Genomic DNA, 27,930 nt, shown 5'->3' with positions numbered 1-27,930 from the left:
GACTTGCAATTTCACATATACCCATGACAGATGTACCAACTTAGAAAAAAAAAAATCTTGCCGATAGTGTTGCCATCTGTGGTCAAGGCCAAGAACTTTTCGAACCAACCTCGTATATTAGGTAATGCATAAGAGAGAATACTGTTTCAAAAGAAAATAGCAGGTAGATGAACTGTGATGGAGTGTGAATAGCTGGTGCATGTATTTTAACAGATTTAGAGGAGAGTGGTAGGATTATTCTTGCTAATTCAGGTGAACAGTGACCTTGGAAATGTTTGTAGAAAATGTATGTAGCAAAAACTGAACATCTGTACAATTGAATGCAATGAATTGGTGAAAAAGAGGTTATTAATTAACTCTCTGCATACTACATGATAGAGGATTTTTTAAAGAACTTAAGGGCAAGACTTCAGCTGAGAGCAATGTGCACTGTTAGATGGATTTGTGTAGAGCTAATAGCTGTATAGAAATAATTAAATATTGTCATTAATGGAAGAGAAAAGCTAATAATTTTTGAATGCTTGGAATGCAGAATTTGTGATATCTTTATGCCATGAAAAAGACTAAAGGTTTCAGAGTTATTCAAAGACCAGAAGGAAAAGATGTTGTTTTAGAGAGAAACAAAATGGGATAGAATTTTGCTAGTATTAACATAACAAGGTCATCAGAAGGTTTGTACTATGCAATATAACTTACAGGTGGATTTCTAAACACAATGTTTCTTAAGTGGTGAATGGTGAGGTTTTTGGAGGAGATTAGAGATCTTATTGAAAGGACTATAGCCCAATCTCTTGGTTTCTTTTGTCTGTACTGCTGGAGATTTTATATGCTCATCTGTGTTAGGATTTGTATATAATGCCTTTTTTTCTTTTTTTTTTCCATCGCTGGATGGTGATGGGATTTGGCAAGTGAGCATCGCCCATTATGAGATAGCTTTCTATAAACTGAGTAATTTAGTTTGCTTTTCTCAGATTCTATTATTAAGGGATAACTATCTGAGAAAACATGTAATTGAAAATACTAGGGGTGTGAGAGTGCTTGACCTGGTAATAGCATCTGAGAATTTGACTGTAATGAATATGACCATGTTGCCACCTATTTGTGAGAGTGATCATAAGGTCTTGACCTCGGAGATGGCTAAAGGTGTGGAATTTTTGATTAAGACAGGGTATATGTGGAATTACTGTGCTGGCGAGTATGACAAGCTTAGGAGATTGCTTGGATCAGTGCCATGGGTACAACTGCAAGGGCTGGACGTCGATAGAGCATGGGAAGTAGTCAAGGAGCATTTACAGGAGGTTATGGCTGATTGTATACCTAGGGTCCGAATAGTAAAACAAGTAGGGGTTAAATGGATGAATAACACCATTAAGCTTGAGATGCAAAAAAAGAAACAACTGTGGAGGGAATTTAAAGAAAGGGGTGACCTGCAGGCACACAAACGGTATAAAGTGCAGGCCAGAAGGGTAACGAGTGTGGTAAAAACAGCAAAAGCCGATTATGAAAAGAAACTAGCTATGCAAGCAAAAGAGAATCCCAAACAGTTCTTTCAATATGCTGCAAGCAAGAAAAAACTGTACATGGCAAAATGATTTTAAGGAATGATGATGGTAAGGAGGTCACTGAACCAGTCGATATAGTGGAGTTACTGAGCACGCACTTTGCAAAAGTATATCATCCAGGTGGTGACATTGAAAAAATGAAGGAGCCATTAATTTATACGGGAATTGTGATGAATGAAGTGGAGGTGAATAGTCTATTACAGAACCTTAATGTGAATACATCTGTGGGATTGGATGGTATACGGCACGGGTCTTGCGTGAAGCGGCTAAGGAATTATCAGTGCCCTTGACCATGTTGTTTAATCTGAGTCTCAGGTCTGGTTTAGTCCCGAAGGTGTGGAAAGAGGGGAAAATAGTTTCACTGCATAAAGGAGGATCCAAGACTATGGTTGCAAATTACCGACCGATCAGCATATCAGGAGTTGTTGTCAAGGTCTTGGAGAAAGTAGTCAAAAGAAAAATACAGGAATGGATTGATGAAAATGAGATACTGTACAGGGGACAGCATGGCTTTGTAAAGGGTAGATCATGCCTGAGTTACTTGCTCAAGTTTTATAACAAGGTGACGGCTGAACTGGATAAGGGAAATGGGTTTACAGTGATACTGCTGGACCTGGCAAAGGCATTTGACAGGATACCACATGGAATTCTGATCCGTAAACTACAACATATGGGAATGGATATAGGGTTGGTGAGATGGATAGGTGGGTGGTTGATGGAGAGATATCAAAGAGTGGTTTATTTAGGAGTGGAGTCCAAAAGACGGCTTGTGACTAGTGGGGTGCCGCAGGGTTCTGTTCTTGGACCACTGCCGTTTAATCTGTTCTTTAACAATATAGGGAAGGATCTAAGTGGAACAGTTCATTTGTTCGCTGATAATGCAAAGTTGGGGAGGGCGATAGTGAATGCAGAAGATGTCAAAGTCTTGCAGGAAGACTTAGATAGATTGGAGTTCTGGGCTAAGGAGAATGGATGTCAATTTAATGTGACAAAATGTAAGGTTATGCATTTTGGGGTGAAAAGATTAGCAGCAATATACCACATGGGTGGAACTGTACTCCAAGAGATTGATGAGGCCAGGGACTTGGGAGTGTTGGCGGATAGGGAGATGAAGTTTAGGGGGCACATTGCGAAAGTAGCTAAATCAGCTGATCAACTCACTTGGTTGTTGAAAAATACCGTAACGAGCAGAGACAAGCAAGTTATTGTACCTCTGTACCGATCCTTGATAAGACCTCATCTTTACTACTGTGCCCAGATTTGGTCACCTAGGTTCCTTCTTGATGGGGAGGAGGTGGAGAGGATCCAGAGGGGAGTGACTATGATGATAGCAGGTCTATGGAATGAACCATATGAGAACAGGTTGAAGATTTGTGGGTTGCAGAAACTGGTTGATAGGCAGAAAAGGGAGATATGATTGAGACATTCAAATTGCTAAAAGGATTCTATAAGATTAATTCAGAGGATATTTTTGAGATCAGGACTGGTGGTGGGAGAACTAGGGGATACCTATGGAAGCTGGGCAAGCGTGTGGTTAGCAGTGGTGTTAGAGCTGGGTTCTTTACTTTTAGAGTGGTAAATGAGTGGAATAAGCTGCCAGAGTCTGTTGTGGGTGCTATGACAGTGAGCAAGTTCAAGGCAAGGTATGATAGATACTGTGAGAATGTCGTATAGTTGTGTGAACATGATGTTTAGGACCTCCCTTGATGAGTCTAAGGACTCCGTGGAGTAGCCCGAAAATAATAATAATAATAATACCTCTATAAGCATGTCTAAAAATGGTAAAGATCTGTTGCTTTCTAATTCAAAAGTCAATTTGATTCTAGAATGAAAATAGTTTAGATGTGAGACAACTTGTAGTTGATTAGTAGAGTCAGCCAAATGATGAAGTTCACAACTGGTAATTAGTTTACGGAATTAACGATGCATATAAAGTATATTAATTAAAGGTAATTTTAATAAATAACTTCTATATTTCGGCAACATCACATTGCCATCTTCAGGAACATAAAGATATGGTATGCGCACGCAGGCACTAACAAAGGCACATTTGCTTTTGTTAGTGCCTGCGTGCACATACCATATCTTTTTGTTCCTGAAGATGGCAACGTGACATTGCCGAAATATAGAAGTTATTTATTAAAGTTACCTTTAATTAATATACTTTATATGCGTCGTTAATTCCGTAAACTAATTACCAGTTATGTATGACCAACGTATAAGCCTTGCTACTAGAATAATGAATTTCACAGAAGTTAAATTCATATTATGAATCCAATGCAGAGACATGGATAAAAACTTGTTAACTTTAACAAAATGAGGTGAGAAAAAATTGGAAAAAAAATGAGGAAGGATAATTCAAGGTTTTGACTAAAAATTTTATGGTGCAGAACTAAAATCATAATATTTTATATCCAATTTCTTCATTTTATATCCAAATTAAATTTCTAATTAAATAAATACTGATATCTTTTCTGGTTGGTTGATTCAGTTAAGAAGCATGTGGCACAGAAAATAAATATCAGTAAAGTGGAAAAATATTCTGAAGACTATTGGAAAAGCTTAGAAATAGAGGAAAAAGTACTCTAGAAGAAATCAGAGATGATAAAAGTGAATGAAAACCGAAGATAAAGATATTCTAGATGTCTGGAGTAATTACTTTGAAAGATTGCTAAATGAAACGAGCAGTGTTAGCGTGGTGGTAGAACATACTCAACAGGAATGCATATCAATACTTGAAATAGAAAAGGCCATCAGAAACTTGAAAGGCAGTTGAAGTAGATAAAATTAGAATATAGAGGTGTAAAACTCATATCGTGGCTGTATGGCATAATTCAGAAGGCCTGGTCATTGGTCAAATTCTGCATGACTCGAGCAAAGCTCTCATTAGTACCCATCCATAAAAAGAGAAATAAAACAATGTGAGAATTACAGAAAGAGTTACTGGTAAGAGTTGTGTAAGTATACTTGAGAAATGGCTAAGAAAAAATGGCAGCGCTATCAACAAGATTATTTTTTCATAAGTTGTTACATCTGTCACAATCATCAATATGAAATTGCAAGTCATTCTATCAAGTAGTTTGTTTTATACAGCTGTCTGAAGCAAAAGTGTTGTCTGTAACCCTTGAAATGGATTGAGTATCGTGCAGTTATAAAATTCTTTGTAAAAGAAAGTTTAACGCAAAAAGAAATTCATTCGAAGTTCATAAACGTTTATGGACACTCTTCTCCTTCATTTTCGACAATTTAGAAATGGGCTGCCGAGTTTAAACGTGGCTGTACCATCCTTGATGGTACAGCCACATGAAGAACGTCCAAAAAGTGTAAAACACCAGAAGAAGTTGTCAGGATCGAAATTTCACTTCATGACAAATAGTTGAGAAATCATGGGAATATAACAAGGATCTGTATTCGAGTTTTGTAGATTTTGAAAAGACACATGAAAAGGTGGCAAGAAAAAAAAATGATAATTCCGTCTCTGTCCCAATACATATTTTCCAATGAGGTGACATGAGAGCAATATTTTCCCCAGTTTTGAACTGTAATACTTTCAATCGCCTGTTCTGAAAACTTAAAAAGTTTCGACATGTCAGTGTCCCCAGTTATGTTGCGATGGCAAATGAAATTTTCACTTCTGCCCGAACATACTCAATGGCATTATTTTCTATTTCACATGCATTTACATCATCCATGGAATTATCACTACTTTGATGTGTTCTTTTTGAAATACCAGGTGTATTTATATTTAGGAAATCAAATAATGTATTTATTGTTGAATACTATGGCTACGCCTTCTTTTCCTCGATTGTCATTGCCTGAATATAACATTTTAATTATTGCTCAGAAAGATCTCACCAGTTTTTGTCTTTTTTGTTTCTGTTATCCCTATTATGTTGATCTGGTACTTGTCCAATTCCTCAGCTAGCTACATTTTTTTTTTGCCAATCAGGCTTCTCATGTTGATAGTACTGATATTTAAGTCTGGTGGTGTTGAGTTGGGGTGTGTTTCAGGATTTGTTCCAGTTGCTGACTTTACGCTGTTCGCTCTGGTTCTCTGGCCAAAACAACTGAGCCTCGTTTGACTGTGCGACACCCCAGCCTGCATGAAATTCTTTCATGTTGTGCTATCATTTTATATTGTGCTTTAAGCCAGTAAAAAGCCCATCCTCGTTCATTCAGTATCCAGTAGATACCTAACAGGGTGCACCATGAGACAGTGAGGATTGGACATCAGGTCTGAAGCCCTGGTCAGTTCTACACATTCCTTTAAAAACTATGTGGAGGATCTCGGATATATAGCTTCGATTCTTAAGCACCCCATAGTCATCTTACACATTCTTATTTACTGAGGGCTGATGTGTGTAAAAAATGCAACATTCATCTTACTATTTGTCATATTCTGGTAGAGTGTTAGCAGTTTACACAAGAGAGGAATAAAATTTTTACCTAACTAGGCCAGCCATATACACTCAAGCGGATGTTATGAGATTCAGACAAATTGCATGATGTTTTTAACCTTTTACAAAGAATTAATTTATGCAAACACATTTGACATGATTTTATTTATATGTAGATACTGCATTGCTTAATTTATACGTACATATTATTTACTAATTTATGTTTCACTATTTACTCATATGTACTGCTGTAACTTTTGCCAGGATGCAGTATGATCTTTGGTGTTCTTGCGCCAATAAACCATAAACCAACCAATCCCTATCATACCAGCTTTGCTTATTCTCTTGTCTATTTCCAATTTTAATTGGTCACCTTCAGTAAAAGTTGTGCCTAAATAGTGGAAATGTTTTATTTCTGTAGCTTCGCAATCAAAAATGCAGCTGAAGTTTTCTGTGTTCCTGCCTGTTTTCTACATTCTTTAAATGCAATTCCTGCAAATGTGAATTGCATTTAATTGTAAGTAGGACATAGAAATTAAGTATCCATCAATTCTTCCTATAATGAATTCAAATGGACCAAAGAAATAGTTTATTGGGGACAGGTTACTGTATTGTATTCCCTGGCCAGTACTTTTCAATGGTTTGTTATAGTAAATGAATAAAATCAGTATTTAATGTAAATGAAGTTATTTAAGATGTACTGTTTAAATATATAAGTCATTTAAATAATATCAATAATCTAGTTGTTAAATTTCAGGAACGCGATACATATTCAAGTGATAGTGGAACAGTTCATGACTTCACACCAGAAAATGAACCATCATATATTCCGCATCAGCAACCAGTACATATTCACAAGCACTTTCATCACTGTGTCAGTGGTGCCCCGCTAACACCACAAATGCACAAAACTTCAGTGGAGCAGTATATAGGATTTGGTAATGATCATCAGGAAAGGCGTACAAAAGAAGCAACTCGAAGGTCAAATAGCAAAAAAACTTTGGCAACAGATTCCAGCAGCAGCTGTGTTGATAGTGGTGTTAGTGTAGCCTGTGATCCATTACCCCAACTCTCATCAGCACATGTAAGGTATGAGCTCATTATTTATTTGTTGTGGAATAGTTTGATAGTTAATTGATTACAATGAATGCATTATAGAAATAAAAAGTAGAAGTAATATGGGCTTCTTATTACAGAGTTGTTAATTGGGTGCTGAATAATGAAAAGGAATCATCTCGTCATAAGAAGTCTTCTCACTCTTCCACTTCTCCTGTATTTGGTAAATCAAGGTAAATACATGATTGTTTTCTGTGTGTGTGTGCGCGTGTTTCTGCTTTCTAGATTAAAAAATAAAAATAAAAACTTTTTTGAAATAAATGCTTCAGAACTAAGAGTTATGTTGTTGGAAGTTTTTCCGCTTGGTTATATTATAAATTAAAGATACCAAGAAATTATGTTCTTGGTTTAATCCTTCATCCAAGTATAAGCAAACATACTTTGCCCCTGAAGTGTTTTCATCACTGGACAATTTGTATATAAAAGCTAATGACTTCACATCACTTGCCTTAGTATTCCATAATGAATGTATAATGCTATACATTATGAGAAGGATCACTACCATAATACATAGCATTATACATGTCAGTAAGAATATGTGCTTTGCATTATGGAATACTAAGGCAAGTGATGTGAAGTCATTAGCTTTTATATACGAGTTGGCCAGTATGAAAACACTTCAGGTGCAAAGTTTGTTTGCTTGCAATTAGATAAAGGATTAAACCAAGAATATTTCTTGGCATCTTTAATTTATAACAGTCACTATTTTAATTGTTGTAGATAGGCTTATACTTATAATTTACAACATATATTGGAATATTAATTAAAAGAAGCTTTAATAAATACCTCCTATAAGATGGCAGCATCACATTGCCATCTTCATGGAAACATAGAACTATGACACGTGCATGCAGACACTACAAAAAGCAAATGGAGCAGAAGAGATAAAACTATTATTGTTCCTAGACTCCTAAAGGTGGGCTATATTGGGCTTGGCTGTTTGGCTGAAGTTCTCAAGATACAAGTTTCCCAAATTTGGGGCAGTCTCATGCACCCAAATTTTTTGAAGTTTGGAACGTTTTTTTTAGAGCTGAGGCTGATTCCAAGAATAATCTCATATTTAAATTTGCTGTGATGTATTAACATGGCTTTATTCCAGCGTATTCTGTGGCGGGTATCCAGAGCATGGTCTGTAAGCCCCGTGTGGCTGTACTGGTGAAACCGGATGTAGTTTTGTGTTCCGAAATCCTGACATTTGCTGTCCTGCTGTTTGACCAAAGTATGACAGTTTACAGCTGCAAGGAACCTGGTATACCCCAGGTAGGTCTAGGCAGTGGTGAGCCATAAGGGGCTCACGCGAGCCCTTTGTTAAATTTTTCTCAAATTTGCGAACCCCTTGTTCTTCTTGTTTACTTTTTATTTTTTCAATATTTGTTATTTTTTATATTTCAAAAAAAAAAAAATTTTTTTTGAAACATTATGCGACAAACTCATATGGTAATCTAACAAACATTAGTCTAAGGCTATTACACTTTTTTTATGCAATGTTTGTCAAGTAGCTTTATTTTATTATCCTACATGTTTCGCCATTTTTTTTCTATCGGCATCTTCAGGGAATACAAACTAGTAAGCTATATGAAGGTAACAGACTAGGTTATAACTGATGGTTCTAATTCACATACAAAAAATTAGTAATGAACGAGGCAATGCGCATGTCTCGGGAACATGATTTATTCGTTATGGCTCATAATGTAATTGTCGTGAAAGTTCATTTCTTTGTTGTTTAATGATCTGATTAAAGCTTTCCAAATTTCTGTTAAGGTTAGACCTTGATTCTTGTTTAGGTTTTCAGTTTACGGGCGAATGTAGCTGCATTAATAGTCTTATAATAGTAAATATAATCAATGTGGCAAAGGAATATGAAATATTCTTTTGCTAAGTATTCTTTTGCTAAATAAACATACTTTCACAGCAAAAGAATTTTGAAAAGATATGAAGTCGGCACATCAAAAAATTTGAAAACTTTAAAAAAGGACTCTATCACTGAACCTCAACAACCACTCAACACTGTAGTCAACCTTTCTTCCGTTACTTTGAAGCCTGAGGCACTCAACGCATTTGCACGTGCCCACAATTTTGCCATATCTCCTAAAAAATACCTGCCGAAGAAATAATGATTCAGATAGAAGATGGGATCCTCAACCTTCCAAACCATATCGCGAACTATATCAGACTGGATGAAGCCAGTGTTCTCACCAAAGCAAGACCACCGAAAACCAACCTATCCGAAGGTGAATATAAAGCTCTACAAGAATTGAAGAAAAACAAAGAAATAGTAATCACCAAATCGGATAAGGGAAATGCCACTGTGGTTCTCAACCAAACTGCGACTACACAGGTAAGCTTAATGCTTGATTGTTAGATTTGGGCTACCTACCTCCCTATTTAGTATAATCCCACCAGCTTACAAATTAGAATGCTCCAAAGGCTCCTTAAGAAAGTCACTTCTTGGCCTGTGGAAGTTACCAACAAACTAAAACCCTTTTAACTCTAGACCTCCCCCCTGATTATATATGGACTTCCAAAAATACATAAACAAAATGTGCCATTACGTCCCATAGTGGATGGCATTGATTCCCCACATACAAATTAGCCAAAGCGCTTGCACTCTATGCCGGCAACATACCATCACACATAAAAAAAACTCAGCCCACTTCAAAGCCAGTATAGAAAACCTCTCACTCCAACATACTGACATACTGGTCATTATGTCCAACATACTGTCCCACTCAAGGAAACCTTAGAGCTCATCCGAGCCAAATTTCCTCCCGATATCTCAGCCCTATTTCAGTTCACAATGAACTCAGGCTATTTCGTTTGGCAAGGAAAATTCTACAAACAGATAGAGGGGGCAGCCATGGGCTCACCACTCTCCTCACCCCTGGCCAACTTCTTTATGGAGATTTTTGATGAGAAAGCCTTAAATTCAGCCCCACAAAAGCCCACTGTTTGGCTTCGCTATGTTGATGATGTGTTTGCTATTTGGCCACGTGGCTTAGTTACACTCCACTCCTTCCTAACACTCTTAAACAACCGACACCCCAGAATTCAGTTCACCTTGGAAAAAGAGGAAAACAACAGTTTCTCTTTCCTAGACACTCTAATCACTCACCGGCCTGATGGATCTTTGGTTTTCTCTATTTTACAGAAAATCCACCCATACAGGAAGATACATTCACTAGCAATCCACCCCCCCCACACACACACAACAATATGGAGTTATAAAAACACTATATAACAGGGCAAAATTAATCTGTTCAGATGACAATGCCCTAACCACTGAACTAAACCACATCCTTAATACTTTCTTAGCCAATGGCTACAACCCCAAAAATTTCCAAAAAATATTAAAACCAGTTAACCACAACTCCCTCTCCTCCCTTCATAACAAAGATTACACAAAATCTATCACCATTCCCTATATCCGGGGCACCTCTGAAAAGTTAACCAAAATCTTAAAAAAATAAATAAAAAATACGACCTGACTTCTTATTACAAACCATATAAAAAATTGGCATCCCTTATCTGCTCCACCAAAGACCAACCACTTCTCCTAGACCTACCTAGGGTATACCCAGTTTCTTGCAGCTGTAAACTATCCTACTTTGGCCAAACAGGCAGGACAGTAAATGTCAGGATTTCGAAACACAAAGACTACATCCGATTTCACCAGTACAGCCACTCAGGGCTTGCAGACCCACCACAGAATACGTTGGAAAAAAGACACGTTAATACATCGCAGCAAATTTAAATATGAAAGATTATTCGTAGAAATCAGCCTCAGCTCTAAAAAAAACGTTCCAAACCTCGATAAATTTGGGTGCATGAGACTGCCCCAAATTTGGGAAACTTGCATCATTCTAGGAACAACAATAGTTTTCTCTCTTCTGCTTCATTTGCTTTTTGTAGTGCCTGCGTGCACATGTCATAGTTCTATGTTCCCATGAAGATGGCAATGTAATGTTGCCGTCTTATAGGAGGTATTTATTAAGGCTTCTTTTAATTAATATTCCAGTATACGTTGTAAATTCCTTTAATAATTTAATAGTCATATTTTAATTGGTCTGTATAATTTATTGGCAATAAATTCTCGTTCATGGAAATACTAACAGGGGGGAAAAAAAAAACCTGCATAATTATAAATTATGCAGGTTTTAGGTTATAAATCTGTTAATGCCTGTTATTTCCTGTAGAGAGAGAGGTTGTTTTTAGCCCTGTTTAACTTTTGTAAACTGAGAAAGCTGTTCAGTCTCTACCAGTAGCCAATCAGAGATAGTTGGCCAAGACTCTCACTAATTATAAATAACATCTGGTGAAGAGAGTAAGATATCACCATCTTGTAGTTCCTAACACAGTATGTTATTTGCATGAAATAGGATGAGTTCTACAGTTTGATTTTCTTGAGTTTTCAGAACAAGAAACTTGAGTTTCTGTGGGGGGGCTACTTCATCCATGCCCAAGATTGACTAACTTGGGTACCAGTTGAAGAAAGGGATAGAAAAAGTTCTTCTAGAAAGCAACTAGATTTGAACTGAGAACAGCTTAGCATTATAAGTGCAACTGCCACTTCTACGGGGCTATGCAGGCCTCTGCATAATTATTTGAACATGTACGTTAGATGCTTGAAATCATGTACTATAATGAACTATCAAAAAATTAGTGGTTCTTGTTCTTTAGCAGCAGTGATGTTTTTAACTTGCTATTGCAAAGTAAGAGATAAAAACATTTACTGTAGAGAACAGAATTTTCTAGCAAATGTATCCAGAAATACTACATTTACTGAATGTAGATGCATATACTGTATATGCATCTACATTCCGGCATATAAGTCGACTTTTCAGCATTGAAAAAAAGTACTACATTTTTTAGGTCGACTTATACGCCGGGTCAAAAATTGATTGCTTTCCAAGAAAAAACTAGTACGTATCATTTATTAGCAATATACAAAAAGGGTAAATAAGTAAAAATATTTCAACTTATATCAAATTTATTTACAGAAAAAATTATTTACATGTTATATAATTATTTATTTACAAAAGAAAATAGGGAGCTAACTACATAATTAAAATTTAATATTCACTGTCTGAATGTGTGAAAAGTTCATTGTACTCTGGTTTTGTGATTTCTTCCGGTATATTGTCATATAAATTGTATTGGTTTTCTCTATCAGATTTAGCATCAATTTCGTCATCATTGTAAACAAAATCATCTTCCGCGCCATCTAATTTGTTAGATATAGCACATTTTTTAAAAGATATTATTACTGCATCTGGTTTTATTTCATCCCATGCTTTCGCTACCCATTCACACATAGTTACCAAAGACGCATGTCGCATTTGTCCTCCTTTTGTGTAACTTTTCTCTTCTTCTTGCATCCATGCATTCGTAAACTGTCTTTAAATGGCTTGTTTATACAAACATTCAACGGTTGCACTATTGAAGTTAACCCACTTGGAATCACTGCCATATTGGTATTATTCTCTCTTAATAAAGATTTTGTGCTCTCAGTTAAATGGGATTTGAACATGCCCCACACTAAAAGACTGTTTGGATTTTTTAATGCACCTTGTCGTGTATTCCAAATATTTTTTATCCACAGCTTAACTCCTGCTTCGTCCATCCAACCATTCTCATTAACATGGACAAAAGCGTTTCTTGGAATTTTGATCTTTGGCATTGTTTTTCTTTTAAAAATTATCATAGGTTTTAATTTAGTACCATCAGCCATACAAGCAAGTACAACTGTGAAACGACTTTTTTCATGTCCAGTTGTTTTTAAAGAAATAGTTTTACTTCCTTTCAATTCTACTGTTCTATTCCTGATCATGTCAAACATAACTGGAATTTCATCCATATTTCTGATTTGAGTCAATAAATAATTTTTTTGCTTTCTTTTAGCAATTAGAAATCTTTGAAAACTTAATAACTTATCATCCAAATCCTTTGGCAGCTTCTGTGCGATTTTCGTTTTTAGTCGAAGCACTAAATTTTTCCTTTCCATAAACCAGCTATACCAACTCAATGTAGCTTTGAAGTTTTCGCTGTCCTTTTTATTTGTTTTGCCCCACTTCAAAGCAAATAAACGAATATTATTTCTCGTTATAATGAGTCCATTTTGGCGATTTTCTCGAACCCAATCTGCAACATTATTTTCCAGAATAGACCACTTCCAAATTCCTTTCCGTAATGTGCACTTATTTTTTGGCATTTTCATTATTAAAGTTTCATTTTTTCTCTAATCGTGAACTAGTTTTTCATTTACTCCAAACTGGCGTGCAGCAACATAGCTAGTATTTTCTTTTGCAAATTTAATCACTTTGCACTTAAAACTCGCGTCATATTTCATTCTTTTAAAAGGTGTCATTGCACTTTAGTTCACTATTGGTCAACTGGTCGATAAGAAATAAAATTTCTTTTGTCAACTAGGTATTTTTATATCTTTTGCTAAAACAAAGAATGGAAGGACTAAAAAGGCAGTTATGATCCTAGTGGTTGACACCTGTATAAAAATTTTACTTAAAAACTGTCATAATTTTTATTTTTAAAGAAATATTTCGAGTCTACTTATATGACGAGTATACTATAAAAACTCAAATAAACTCAAATTCCAATATCGACTTGTACGCCGGAATATACGGTATTTTTAACTTTAATATCACAACAGTGATGTCTAATATTATACATTATGAACACCTATTTAAGAACAGTTTTGAGGTTAGTCTATTGCCCCAGCAGAGCCAGAACAATGGGTTAACCATGTAGAAAGTATGAGAGATGGTTATCTTGTCTTAAATATTTTTAACTTTCCTATTCTTTTGACCACCATCGCTGAAATTCAACGTTATGTTGCCATATGGTGCAACTCTTAGAATCCAAAAAAATGATATTTGGTAATATGTATACAGTGCTTTTGACTCCTGCATCAGCAAGAATAGTGGTCCCGGATAGTCCAATCAGAATCACTTGTCTTGGAATATGCCAATTGAACATGAACATTATGTTACCATGTGCAACTGTTAGACATCCAAAAAGGGGGTATTTGGTAGTATGTATACACTGCTTTTGACTCCTGCATCAGCAAAAATAGTGGTCCTGGGTAGTCCAATCAGAATCACTTGGCTAGGAATATGCTCACACAGTTCACCACTGTTTTATTAAGTCTCCATTCCCATGGTCCATTGACAACATTTCAAAGCTTGCACTGCAGGCATAGTGTCTGGCATTATTGCAATGTTTTGATTTATGCAGGCATTTATCACTTGCCAAATAGCAGGCAAACATGTGTGGCTTTGTGATCTGTGGAGATCTCTTGTGCCAAATCTGAAATGCCTTGAAGTATGAATCCTTTATTCTTATTTAATAAGAGCCCTCACAAAGTCAAACTAAATACATAGGAATCATGGATACATAATTTTTTAACAAAATTATAAAATAAAAAATGTCTAACTTGCTGAAGAAAACTGTTGATAGGAAGTCAGTAATGATGCAACTTTTTCTTGGAGTAATGTAAATGATAGTTGTTTCTCATCAGTCATGAAAAACATCTTTCTTTCTTGGAAGGCTTTAAAAGTTCAGCAAGATCTCAAACTATGAAAAAGTTAGAAAAAAGAAGAAAAATTAGCCTTATATTCGGTGTTGAATACTATAGCTACTCCTTTTCCCTGAGTGTTATTGCCTGAATATAACATTTTTGCTTAGAAAGATCTCACCAGTTTTTTCTTCTTCTCTTTTTTTTTTTTTTTTCAGTCATCCCTATTATGTCGATCTGGTACTTATCAAATTCCTCAGCTAGCTCCATTTCTTTGCCATTCAAGCTTTTTATGTTGATAGTACCGAACCTGAACTCTGGTGATGATCAGTTTTATTGATTTGTATATATATTGGTCTCCATGGAGGTCTCTCTTAATAATAATAATAATATTATTATTATTATTAATACTAACCTGCTACATATCACCACAAGGGCTCCAACATCTATTCAACAGATATTTTTTCACTGTAGATCACTTCGGATATCTTTTAGTACCTAGGTGATGAATCTTGATTTAATATGGTGAATTTAAATCAGGTTTATTTTTTAAACTTTTTCTAAAATTTCTATTATGGTTTGTTTTTTTAATAGCAATCACAAGAAACCTAGTGCTTATTGCAGTTCTCGTTCTGGAAATGTTGAGCATAATACTCTCTCTTGGCCTGCAGATCTGGCCATACCACCAGGAAGTAGTGTTCATAATTATCCTCATCCATCTGGTCATCCTTGTGTGCATATGCCTTGTGGAATTTACCCATCTCAGCCTGTGGCACAGGATTCTTCTATGCCCATTTTGCCTCCTCCTGATACTGCTACTCAACTTATAGAAGCAAGAAGGCGTCTCATGGAAGATGAAGTTAGAGGAAAACAAGCAAAATTAAAGTAAGTAATCTCCATGTTGGGAGTAATTGCTAATAATTAATACAGGAATGTAATATTTTTTATTTAATAAAAATAGACTTTTCTAACCGTGGTACAGAATTATATATATATATATATATATATATATATATATATATATATATATATATATAAAATACTGTTAATATGAGCTTTGCTCTTTGCTTCAAATTTTCCCAGAACATTTTTATGCATCTCGTATTCATTTCCTGCTCTTCTGTTTTGATCTCCAATATAATAATCTTTCGTCATATTATTTATTAGTAGTATTATTTAGAGAGACCTCCAGAGATTCAGGGACCCATCAAGGGAGTCCACATACTACATACACCTGCTATCATACGTATTCTTAATTTCATTCACACTGCTTGCACACACAAGATCCAATGGCAGTCCATTCCAATCATGCACCATCGAATGAGAGAAAATTCTAGCCCTCACTCCCATGTTAGCAACATTCATTATCAGCTTCCAAAAATGCCCTCTTGTCCTTTTCCCACCCTCTATAAGATCAAACGTTTCATCAACTGAAATCCTGTATGACCATTTAAGAAGTTTGTTAGTCTCGATCATATCATCTCTCTATCTCTCTCTCTTACTTGCTAGTTTCTGCAGTCTACAAATTCTCAGTCTGTCTTCATAATCAGTATTCCACACTCCTGATATCATTTTTAACACTCTCCTTTGCACTCTTCACTGTATCAGAATCACAATAAAAACCGGGAGACCAGACTTGTGCACAATAGGTCAAGTGAGCTATTATCAGTGCCTTGTAAAGAGGCAAAATGACATCCTTATTTTTACATGTCAAAGTTCGTTTCTGCATTGCAATTATCTTTTGAGTTGTATTTGCAGTCTTTTCTCTATGGCCCCTGAACTTCAACTTCCTATCTACTAACACTTTAGGATCCCTAGCCTGATAAGTTTCTTCTAGCTTAATCTCACCAATATAATATGACATTGGATATCTAATCATGCCAAAGTGCATGACTTTACATTTACTGACATCCAATTTGCCATGCCCACAATTCCAGCCTATTCAAATCATTCTGCAAGTATTGCATATCAGCAGTATTCCTGATTACCGTGCCTATCTTTGCATCGTCAGCAAATAGCTGTATGTCTCCTGTCCAGTCCTTCCCAATGCCATTAATGTACATATTGGATAACAGTGGGCCAAGGACTGATCCTTGTGGTACACCTCTGGTTACTTAAATCTTGCAGATTCACATCCCCCCATGCACTACTTTTTGATATGTCAGTCAGCCATTCTCTTATCCATGCTGATATTTTATAATCCAAACCCATATTCTCCAATTTATGCAGCAGTCTTCCATGCTGTATTCTGTCCAAAGTCTTAGCAAAATCCAAAAGTATCTATTCCCCTTGTCTAGTTCATTGGTAACATTATTATAGAATGTGAGTAATTTTCTAAAACATGACCTTCCATTAGTAAACCCATGCTGTTCATTGCAAAGTATAGTTTCTCTGTCAACCCATTTCTGTATGTGTCTTTTTCCAAAATCTTCATCACCACTCCTGAGATACTGATTGGTCAATAATTGGATACATTGGTTTTTGCACCACCCTTGTGCAATGGGATTATTATATCTTCTTTTCATTCCTGCAGAATCTTCTCTATTCTGAGACTCCAATTATATAGCCTGGTCAAAGGAATAGCCAGTTCAGTTGAATTCTTATTCAGTTTGCACAACAGCTGTAATACCTTTTCTTCATGCACCTGAGTTAGCAGTGAACTCAGTGTTGCATACACTAGGTTGATAACTTTTAGCAAAATGGCTACTTGTTAGTTGAACAAACAACCTCTTCTGCATCTGTCACCCTCACACCATCTGCAGTGTACAGTTCTTTCATATTCATTCTTTCTTTAACTTGCAGTATATTGATAGAATTTTTGTGGGTTATCTTTAGCATGCAGAGCCAGTTTCTTTTCATACTCAAACTTTGCTTTCTGTACAAAGTTGTGAGTATTCTAGTTTGCTGCAGATTTCCAGAGACAGGGTAGGAAAGATAAGGAAAAAAGATCTAAACAAAAGGTGCAAAGAAATTGAAGAAAGCAATATAATGGGTAGAACAAGAGATCTGTTTAGAAAGATAAATGAAGGTACAAGGAAGTTTATCCCTAGATTAGGAGTTGTAAAAAGTAATTTGGGAAAATGTTTGTTGGAAGAAGAAGCAGTGAAAAAAAAAAAAAAAAAAGATGGAAAGAGTATGTAGAGGATGTCGAAAGTTTATTTTTCACTTGGTTAGACTATAATAAATTTAGTTTAATCCTTTATTCAAGTGTGAGCAAACAAAGTTTGCACCTGAAAGTATCTTCAGGACTGGGGTAAGGTGGTACAACACCGGGCAACTCGTTGCAAAGGTGGAGCAAGCTAACATCACTCCTATCTCAGGCGCAAACTTTGTTTGCTCACACTTTGATAAAGGATTAAACTAAATTTATTATAGTATGTAGGGGATTTGTACAGAAAGATGAGAAGGAGAATTTGTTGAAGAACCCATGCTAATGAAAAGTGAGGCAATTATCAATAATGGAACAGCTACCAAAAGGAAAAGTTTAAGGAGTGTCAGTGGAATTATTGAGACCAGGTGGGGATGAAGTAGTGAATATGTTGACTGAAATTTGTCAACAGGTTTGGAAGAAAATAAACTGGCCTGGAGATTGAAAAACATTCGTATTCATCCCAATTCTAAAAAAAAAAAAATCAAATCCCAGAGGTTGAGAATTATAGAACCATGGCTTTTATTTCACATTCAAATAAAGCTATTCTGAAAGTGATCCAACAAAGGCTGGTGCCACATGTGAATAGAGAAATGCCACAAGAACCGTCAGGCTTTAGGAGAGGTAGAGGAACTAGAGAGCAAATAGCAAACATGAGATGGATTATAGAAAGAACAAGAGAATTTCAGAAGGAAATATTCATCTGTTTTATTGATTATAAGAAAGCTTTTGATTGCATGGATCACAACAGACTGTGGATTATAATGAGATCAATGGGAATACTTGAACATCTGATTCTCTTGATAAGAGAAATGTATGACAACCAAGAAGCTTCAGTAAAAATAGATAGTGTTCAAGTGGGAACAGTATACAACAAGGTTGTATACTGTTGCATCTTTTTAATATTTATAGTGAATATATTATAAGAATGGTTAACTTAGACAAAGACCCAGCTGGAATTAAGATTGATGGCAGAAAAATAAATAATTTAAGATATGCAGATGATACATCCCTCATAGACTAAGGAAGATCTGGAGTGATTGATTCTATCGGTTAAGAGGGAAAGTAACAAAGCAGGCTTAATTTAAACATCAGCAAAACAAAACTAATGGCTTCTGGCAATTTAGATTATTATTATTACATGATGCCTCCAGGGAGTCCAAAGGCTCATCAAGGGAGGGCACCTACTCTACAACTCTGTCTCCACCACTCAATCCACCAACTACAACGAACCGGAACTACCATCTTCATCTACACCAATGCCATCTACCGTCCACCACCACCACTAGTTTTTTCACAGACGTCACAAACATCCATTCCCATAGCAGGATTCAAACCCACAACTTTTTGGCTGGGAGCGGATATGCTGACCACTCAGCCAACTAGGCAGATGAATTTATAATAGAGGGAGATAAAATACAGATAGTTGAAAGTTATGACTTACTGGAGTCCAGAATTAGAAATAATGTAAATGTGAAGATGAAATTAAAAGAAAGATTGTCATGGGAAAAGAAGCTATGTTAAACCTGACAAAAATTTATAAAAGATAGAAGTGTGAGTAAGGCCACAAACGTTAGAATTGTCAAACAGTGGTATTTCCAGTAGTGATGTATAGATATAAAAGTTGGATTATTAAGAAGAAAGACAGAAAGTGAATTAATTCATTTGAATTATGGTTGTGGTGGAGATTATTGAGAATATAAAGACAGAATGCTCCTTGGGGATGATGATTGCTAAACAGAAGTTGATGTTTGAACATATTATGTGAGCTGGTGAATCATTGGAAAAGGCAGTTATATTGGTGAAGATTAAGAGAATGAAAAGAAAAGGGACTGCAAAAGATTGGGTGGACAATAAAAGAACTTACCAACTTAAACTTAGTTGTTGAAAGAAAGGACAAGAAGCCGAGTGGGATGCAAAGCCTTTGTTCACAAGATCACCAAGAGTCGAAAATGACTGGATGACACAACAACAAGAGATGTAATCTTCATTCATCTTTTCTGCCTCGTTCGTTCAGTTCATCCCCACAACTAGCCTTGATGTGTATACATAATCAGAGTTGTCATGGATGTGAAGTGCATATTAAAATTTCAATACCTTTGATATATTACGTTAAAAATATCATAGATACGAAGTGCATGAGGAGTGATGTATTTTGTCCACATGTATGCCGATGTGGTTAAAGCATTGAGCATATATCAAACCAATTATTTTCAGTTCTTTGGATCGAAACTTTAATTTATTTATTTATTTATTTCTACTGTCAGATTTGGTTTTCTTTGTTCCCTGAAGAGAGAAACTTAGTCAAAAGTTGAAAAATACATGCAAAATATCATAATTTCAGTTTCCAATTTACATTTTTGAAGAAATCCACAAGGTCACAGTTTTCTTATTTTAAAGAATCTAGATTTTACTGTTTTAACAGTTCTAAATACTTGTTGCTGTTGAGAGCGTAACTGCAGAGTTGATTCAGCTCAGCACTTAAGCTTTTGCTTGATAACATTTCTTGGCATATAATGCAATATGTGCTTTCTCTGATTTGGCACCATAGAAATATTCAGTTTTGCAGCTAATCTATATGTTTACCATATTAGCTGCATTATCAGTACTGACTGAAATGCAGTATGTCATTTTTAAATCAGCACATAAAAAATAACCTGATAATGTTGAAAAAATATTTCATTGCTAGTTGTATGACTCTTCATTTCCAAGCTGTTCAAAAATTCTGTAATTTCATTTTTCTCTCAATCTACATACTTAACACATAAGTAACAAGGTCTTATCAACAGTGTTTGTTCATTCATGTAATTAAATTTAGAGCATAAAATCTTCAACTCAGCTATCAGCTAACGCCTTTTTGTTACCGTATAGGGAGTAGGTGAGGCCGTTTTTAAGCCCTGTCTAACTTTTGGAGACTGAGTGGGCAATTCAATCTCCACTGGTAGCCAATCAGAGATAGCTAGCCCAAGGTTATCTATAATTAATCGGCATGCAGTGAAGAAGGTAGCTAGTAAGTGCTGTCATCTGGTGGTCCCTAACACAATATATTTAATGTCTGAAAATAGTGTGGGTTCGACGGCTGATTTTCTTGAGTTTACGGGACAAAAAACCCGAGTTTCCAGGAGGAAAAACCCACTAGCCCGTGCCAGAGATATACAAACTCTGTAACCGGTCGAGAAAATGCTTAGAAAAAATTCCTCTAGTTGGCGAATAGATTCGAATGCCTTTTGTCAAGCGCTGTAGAGTGCAAACACCACTTCTACTGAGCTACACAGGCTCCTGTAAATCTTTCATGTTTTAATTTGAGTTTATAAGTTGTTTCCATTCTAATAGGTGAGCAGTCAGCATATTTGCTCTCCAGCTGACAGGCTATTAGTTGGAAAGCAATTTTTTAACCACTCAGGTTGGAATCGTGATATGTAGTTCTTGTTTGTTTTTAGGGAAGAAGAAGTATTTCATATTACAGTGTAAGACCAACATAACCCACTTTTTCGAGCCCTTAGGTAGCTTTAACAAGTTCCATGTTTGGATTATTCAAAAAATATAAAATACAATATATATCATCATCATCAAATTCCTGCCATGTACCCTCAGGATATGATAGTAATACATGAAAAAAATTACATCATTACTAACTTCCTATCTACAATTTTCCTCCAAATAAGTCTGTTACTTGTCAAGACTCCAACATTATCAGATCTTATATTTCTATTGTCTAAGGCACTTTATACCGTATCAATCCACCTATATCTTGGTCTTCCTCTGGGTCGTTTTGCTGCCAACATAGCAGAGAATACTGGTTTTGCTAATCTTTCTTCGCCCATTCTGTTTAAGTGACCATACCACCTGAGATTAGTTCTGCTAACGTATTCCTGGATGCTGACAATGTCAAGTTCTTTCCTAATATCCTCGTTTTTTAATATGATATTGCCATTGATGCCATCTGTTCACGCCTCTAATCTTTCTCAGGACTCTCATATCTGCAGTCTCTAGTCTTTGGTCAAGTGTTTTACTTCTGACCCAGCTCTCAGATCCATAAGTTAAAACTGGATTGAACACTGTCTTGTATACAGCTAATTTAGCGTTCCAACTAATTTCTCTCTTATTCCATATGAATTGATTCAGTTGACTTCCCACCATACCAGCTTTGCTGATTCTGTTGTCTATTTCTATATTTAATTTACCATCTTCACTAAACATCGTGCCTAAGTAGCTGAAATGTTTTACTTGTTCCACAGGTTCTCCATTCACAACACAGTTGACATTTTCAATGATTCTGCCTAATTTCATTGTCTTTGTCTTTTTATTGCTGACCTTCATACCATATCTATTACAACAGTTATTCAATTTAGTCAGAGAATCTTGCAGACTTTTTGCGGATTTATTTAGAAGTATAACATCGTCCGCATAAAGCAAAGAGCTGACATTTTGATATCGTGTTTGATATTGCTCTCCTTCATAATGTGATCCATATAGATAATGAATAACAGAGGGAATAATGTACATCCTTATCTCACACCAGATTTAACATTAAACCATCTTCCTGTACTTCCTTCAATTCTAACTGCTGACTTACAACTCAAATAAAGACTAAGTATTGCTTGATATAATGCCCCATTGACACCATATAACTGTAGCGTACTGAATAGCTTCTCTCTTGGCACCTTTTCATATGCCTTTTCCAAATAGACAAAAGTTAAATACAGATCTTTGTTATATTTCCATGCTTTCTCGACTATTTGTCGTAAAGTGAAGATCTGATCCTGACAGCCTCTATTTGGCCTGAATCCAGCTTGTTCTTCACCCAGCTTTTCTTCCACAATTCTTCTCAACCGTTTCTCAAGTATACTTGCATAGATCTTGCCAGAAACATTCAGTAGGGAAATACCTCTGTAATTCTCACATTCAGTTTTATATCCCTCTTTATATATGGGTACTATGAGAGCTCTTCTCCAATCATCGGGAATTTGTCCCTCTGTTCAAGCTTTCTGAACTATGCAGTGCAGCCACTGTAAGACTCTTATACCACCATACTTCAGCATTTCTGGTCGAATTTCATCTACTCCTGCTGCCTTTCCACATTTCAAGTCATCGATGGCTTTTTCTACTTCAAGTATGGATATGTATTCCTGACTGTATGCCTGTTGAGTGTTTTTTACCACTGTGCTATCACTGCTTGTTTCATTTAGCAATTTTTCGAAGTAATTACTCCATACTTCAAAGATATCTTTTTCTCTTGTTTTCATGTCACCTTTATCATCTCTAACTCCTTTTACAGCACTCCTTCCTCCATTCTTAAGCTTCTTCAACAAACTCCAGAATATTTTGCCACCTTCTTGATATTTATTTTCTATATTCTTGCCAAAGTCCTCCCATGACTTTTGTTTATCTAGTTTTACACACTGTTTAGCATTCTTGCATTTGTCTCTGTATTCTCTAAGAGCACAAGCTGACTTATTTGCCAGTAACGCTTGATATGCTTTCTTCTTTTCCTTTACTGCCTCTTTAACTTCCTGTGTCCACCATGGAGTTCTGATTTTTCTATCCTTGCAGACAACTTCACCACATAATAAATTTAGTTTAATCCTTTATCCAAGTGTGAGCAAACAAAGTTTGCGCCTGAAAGTATCTTCAGGACTGAGGTAAGGTGGTACACACCAGGGCAACTCGTTGCAAAGGTGGAGCAAGATACCAATACTCCTGTCTCAGTATCTCCTATAATGCAAAACACATCTCCTTGCGGATATGTCTAATGTTCTGCATTAAGGGAAGGGCCACTACCCAGACTAGTTTCGACCTTTATTGAGGTCTCTTCAGTGGGAGCCAGGCAGAAGCATTTGCAACTCGTTGCAAAGGTGGAGCAAGATACCAATACTCCTGTCTCAGTATCTCCTATAATGCAAAACACATCTCCTTGCGGATATGTCTAATGTTCTGCATTAAGGGAAGGGCCAGTACCCAGACTAGTTTCGACCTTTATTGAGGTCTCTTCAGTGGGAGCCAGGCCCAAGCTGAGATACCAGGCAGAAGCATTCGCAGGTCATCTCTACCTATAGGAGTTGCCTCACACTTGGATAAAGGGTTAAACTAAATTTATTATACTCTAACCAAGTGAAAAATAAACTTTCAACATCTTTCTCTAAATCCAGAGTAATTTGTTAAAAATGGGTGGCACACCATTTGGCAACTCCTATAGGTAGAGATGACCTGCGAATGCTTCTGCCTGGTATCTCAGCTTGGGCCTGGCTCCCACTGAAGAGACCTCAATAAAGGTCGAAACTAGTCTGGGTAGTGGCCCTTCCCGTAATGCAGAACATTAGACATATCCGCAAGGAGATGTGTTTTGCATTATAGGAGATACTGAGACAGGAGTATTGGTATCTTGCTCCACCTTTGCAACAAGTTGCCCTGGTGTGTACCACCTTACCTCAGTCCTGAAGATACTTTCAGGCGCAAACTTTGTTTGCTCACACTTGGATAAAGGATTAAACTAAATTTATTATACTCTAACCAAGTGAAAAATAAACTTTCAACAACTTCACCACGTGCCTTTCTAGCTGAATCAATCAGGGCTTTCTTCAATGCTTGCCACTGAATCTCCAAGGATTGATTCCTGTTCTGAAACTCTTTCATTTTTTCTTCAATAATCTTTGTGTATTTTAGTCTATAGTTCACATCTGAGAGCTGCTCAGCTTTTATTCACTTTAAAACTTTCTTACATATCATTCTTTTCAATATGAAATTCAATTTTATCCTGCTCAAGACTAAATAGTGGACACTTCCAATTTCAAATCCTCTGTACACTCTGGTGTCCTGTATCAGGGAGAAAACATCACTATCAACAATAACATGGTCAATGAGACTTTTCTTATTCCTTGCCTCCTCTCTCCATATATATACATTATATATATATCGCTATACAATATATATATATATATATATATATATTTATAAAATAAAAAATATATTAAAAATCAAATCCTTATCCCACAATACCAATGTATTATAGGTTGATAACCTTTTTTTGGGTGAAAGTCCAAAAGAAAAAAGATTCACAAAGTGTTTTTATTGTTTATATATTTTTATTTTCTTAGCAAATTTATCTCCTAACATAGGTCAGCATATATCCATAATGTGAGAATAATAAAGTTTTTTCCAGCAGTTACTTTTTATTTTTCAGTGCAAAGTGATTATATATATATATATATATATATATATATATATATATATATATATATATATATATATATATATATTATTATTATCTGAGAACTCCAGGGAGTCAAGGAAGGCTATAAATCACCCAAACCAGCTATCGTACCTTCCCTTAAATTCATTCATACTAGATGCACTTATCCCTAAAGGCAAATTATTCCATAACTCACTGCTTTCTGGGAGAAAAACCTAGCTCATATCCCTTTCTTTACTGCAAATTAACTTCCATGGATGCCCCCATGTTCTACCCACTTTCCATACAATGAAATATTTCATCAGTTGATATCTTGTAACACCCATTCAAAAGTTTATAGACCTCTATCATATCACCCCTCTTTCTCCTGTTAATCAGATTCTGCAATCCACATACTAGCAATCTGTCCTCATAATCTAAATCACATAAATCCCAGATATAACCCTTGTAACTCTTCTTTGCACTCTTTCCACAGCTTCTTTATTCCCTTCAAACTGAGAGACCAAATCTGCACACAATAATCCAGGTGAGGTCTTATCAAAGCCTAATAAAAAGGCAAAATGACTTTCTTATCCTGACATGTCAAAGTTTGCTTCAACATCCCAATTATCCTCTCAGTTGTATTTGCAGCTTTTGCTATGTGACCTTCGAACTTTAAATTCCTTTTCACCAATACACCAAGATCATTTGCCTCTTCAGTTTCTTGTAGCATAACCCTGCTAATATAATATGCTGCTGGAACTCTAATCATGCCAAAGTGCATCACTTGACACTTATTAACATTAAATTGACAACCATTTTCGTTTGCCCAAACATCCAGTCTATTCAAATCATTTTGTAATTTTAATAAATTTAGTTTAATCCTTTATCCGAGTGTGCGCAAACAAAGTTTGCACCTGAAAGTATCTTCAGGACTGGGGTAAGGTGGTGCAACACCAGGGCGACTCCTTGCAAAGATGGAGCAAGCTACTATCTCAGTACCTCCCATAATGCAAAACACATCTCCTTGTGGATATGTCTAATGTTATGCATTAAGGGGAGGGCCACTACCCAGACTAGTTTCGACCTTTATTGAGGTCTCTTCAGTGGGAGCCAGGCCCGAGTGGAGATACCAGCCAGAAGCATTAGCAAGGTCATCTCCACCTATAGGAGTTGCCAAATGGTGTGCCACCTTTTTAATAAATTACTCTGGATTTAGAGAAAGATGTTGAAAGTTTATTTTTCACTTGGTTAGAGTATAAAAAATTTAGTTTAATCCTTTATACAAGTGTGAGCAAACAAAGTTTGCACCTGAAAGTATCTTCAGGACTGGGGTAAGGTGGTGCAACACCAGGCGACTCCTTGCAAAGGTGGAGCAAGCTACTGGCTCCACCTTTGCAAGGAGTCGCCTGGTGTTGCACCACCTTACCCCAGTCCTGAAGATACTTTCAGGTGCAAACTTTGTTTGCTCACACTTGTATAAAGGATTAAACTAAATTTTTTATACTCTAACCAAGTGAAAAATAAACTTTCATAATTTTGTAATTGCTGAATATTAGTAGCAGCCCTGATTGCTCTGCCTATCTTCCCATCATCGGCAAGCAATTGCACATCTGATGTTAGATCCTTCCTAATGTCATTAATGTATAGATTGAACAGTAATGGCCCAAGGACTGAACCCTGAGGTACACCACTGGTCACCTTAAATCTGGCAGATTCACACCTGCTGTATACCTCTTTTTGATATCTGTCTGTCATCCATCCCCCTGATGAAAGTCAAGAGTTTATATTCCAATCCCATATTCTCCAGTTTATGCAACAGCCTTTCGTATGGTATCCTATCAAACGCATTAGAAAAATCCAACATCATCATAGTGTATGAATTCCCTTTATCGAACTTGGCCATAACATTGTTATAAAATATGAGCAAATTGCTAAAACAGGACCTTCCTTTAGTCAACCCATGCTGTTCTTTGCAGAGTACAGCATGTTTGTCTATCCATTTCTGTATGCGAGTTCTTACCAATTTCTCTAAAATCTTCACTACCACACCAGAGATACTGATGGATTGATAGTCAGACACATCAGTTTTTGCACCCTTGTACAATGGAACTGTCATACATTACTTTCATTCCTGAGCCGAGACTCAAGTTATACAAACATCTGAAAGGCGTAGCCAATCCAGCTAAACATTTCTTTAGCAAACAGGCTGGTATTCCATCTGCCCCTATAGATAAATTCTTATCCAGGTTGTGCTACAACTCTTCATCCAATGTGGCAATAGCACTGTGCACTATGTTACGAACACTGGTTGATATATCTTAGCAAAGTGAGCACTCTTTAACTGAACAATCTCATTATCTTCGACACTTGAGTACTATCTGCACTCAATAAAATTATTTCTCCACAATAAGTAAAAGGAGGAATAATTTTGTTCCTTCTTTTACTTGCTGCATAACAATGAAATTCTTTTTAATTGCCTTTAGCTTGCATGGCCAATTTCTTTTCATACTCTGATTTAGCTTTCCTCACAATACCCTTTACTTTTCTGGCCTGAGCTTTATACATTTCATAACTCCTCTCACTCTTATTCTCCTGATATTCTTTCCACATCATCATTTTCTTGTGGATTTCCTGCTTAATAAGGTTGGACATCTATTTCACTCCCAACCTATTTATTCTTCAAACACTAGGAATGCATTCAGATACCGCCTTATTTAAGCACTTTTTCAAAGATTCGCATGTATTACTGACATTTTTCCCATTCAGTAACTAATACCATGGGACCAAAGATAGTATTCTCCTAAGTTGATTATAATTTCCAGCTTTGTAGTTCAGCATGTCACTGGTTTTAATTGGAGCATCAATACATTTAGATACTTCCAAAGAAAGTACAGCATGACCACTGTCACCAATTGGTGGTAAAGTAGCCATATTCTTGACAGAGACCCCTTTGATGCTGTGAGCAAATCCAACACTCTTTGACCTCAAGTTTCTTCTTTCACATGCTG

At 36.2% G+C, this 27,930-nt stretch overlaps 1 protein-coding gene across 5 annotated transcripts in view; it reads left to right on the top strand.

Annotated features, from left to right (window-relative positions):
* The window catches only part of LOC150102970 (axin-1-like), a 261,055-nt gene that overhangs the window by 216,034 nt on the left and 17,091 nt on the right, over window positions 1–27,930 (top strand). For all 5 annotated transcript variants that reach the window (XM_090398570.1, XM_090398571.1, XM_090398572.1 and 2 more), the window contains 3 exons: window positions 6,717–7,048; window positions 7,156–7,248; window positions 15,198–15,488. In XM_090398570.1, coding sequence (XP_090254696.1) covers window positions 6,717–7,048; window positions 7,156–7,248; window positions 15,198–15,488 — 716 coding nt within the window. The remainder of the gene's footprint in view (window positions 1–6,716; window positions 7,049–7,155; window positions 7,249–15,197; window positions 15,489–27,930) is intronic.

Source organism: Typopeltis vanoorti, chromosome 9 (assembly GCF_054136105.1).
Source record: "Typopeltis vanoorti isolate ZY-2024b chromosome 9, IOZ_Tvanoo_1.0, whole genome shotgun sequence".
In the NCBI taxonomy this organism is placed as follows: domain Eukaryota; kingdom Metazoa; phylum Arthropoda; class Arachnida; order Uropygi; family Thelyphonidae; genus Typopeltis; species Typopeltis vanoorti.
The sequence above is the reverse complement of the archived record's forward strand: the minus strand, read 5'-3'. Positions and strand labels throughout refer to the sequence as shown.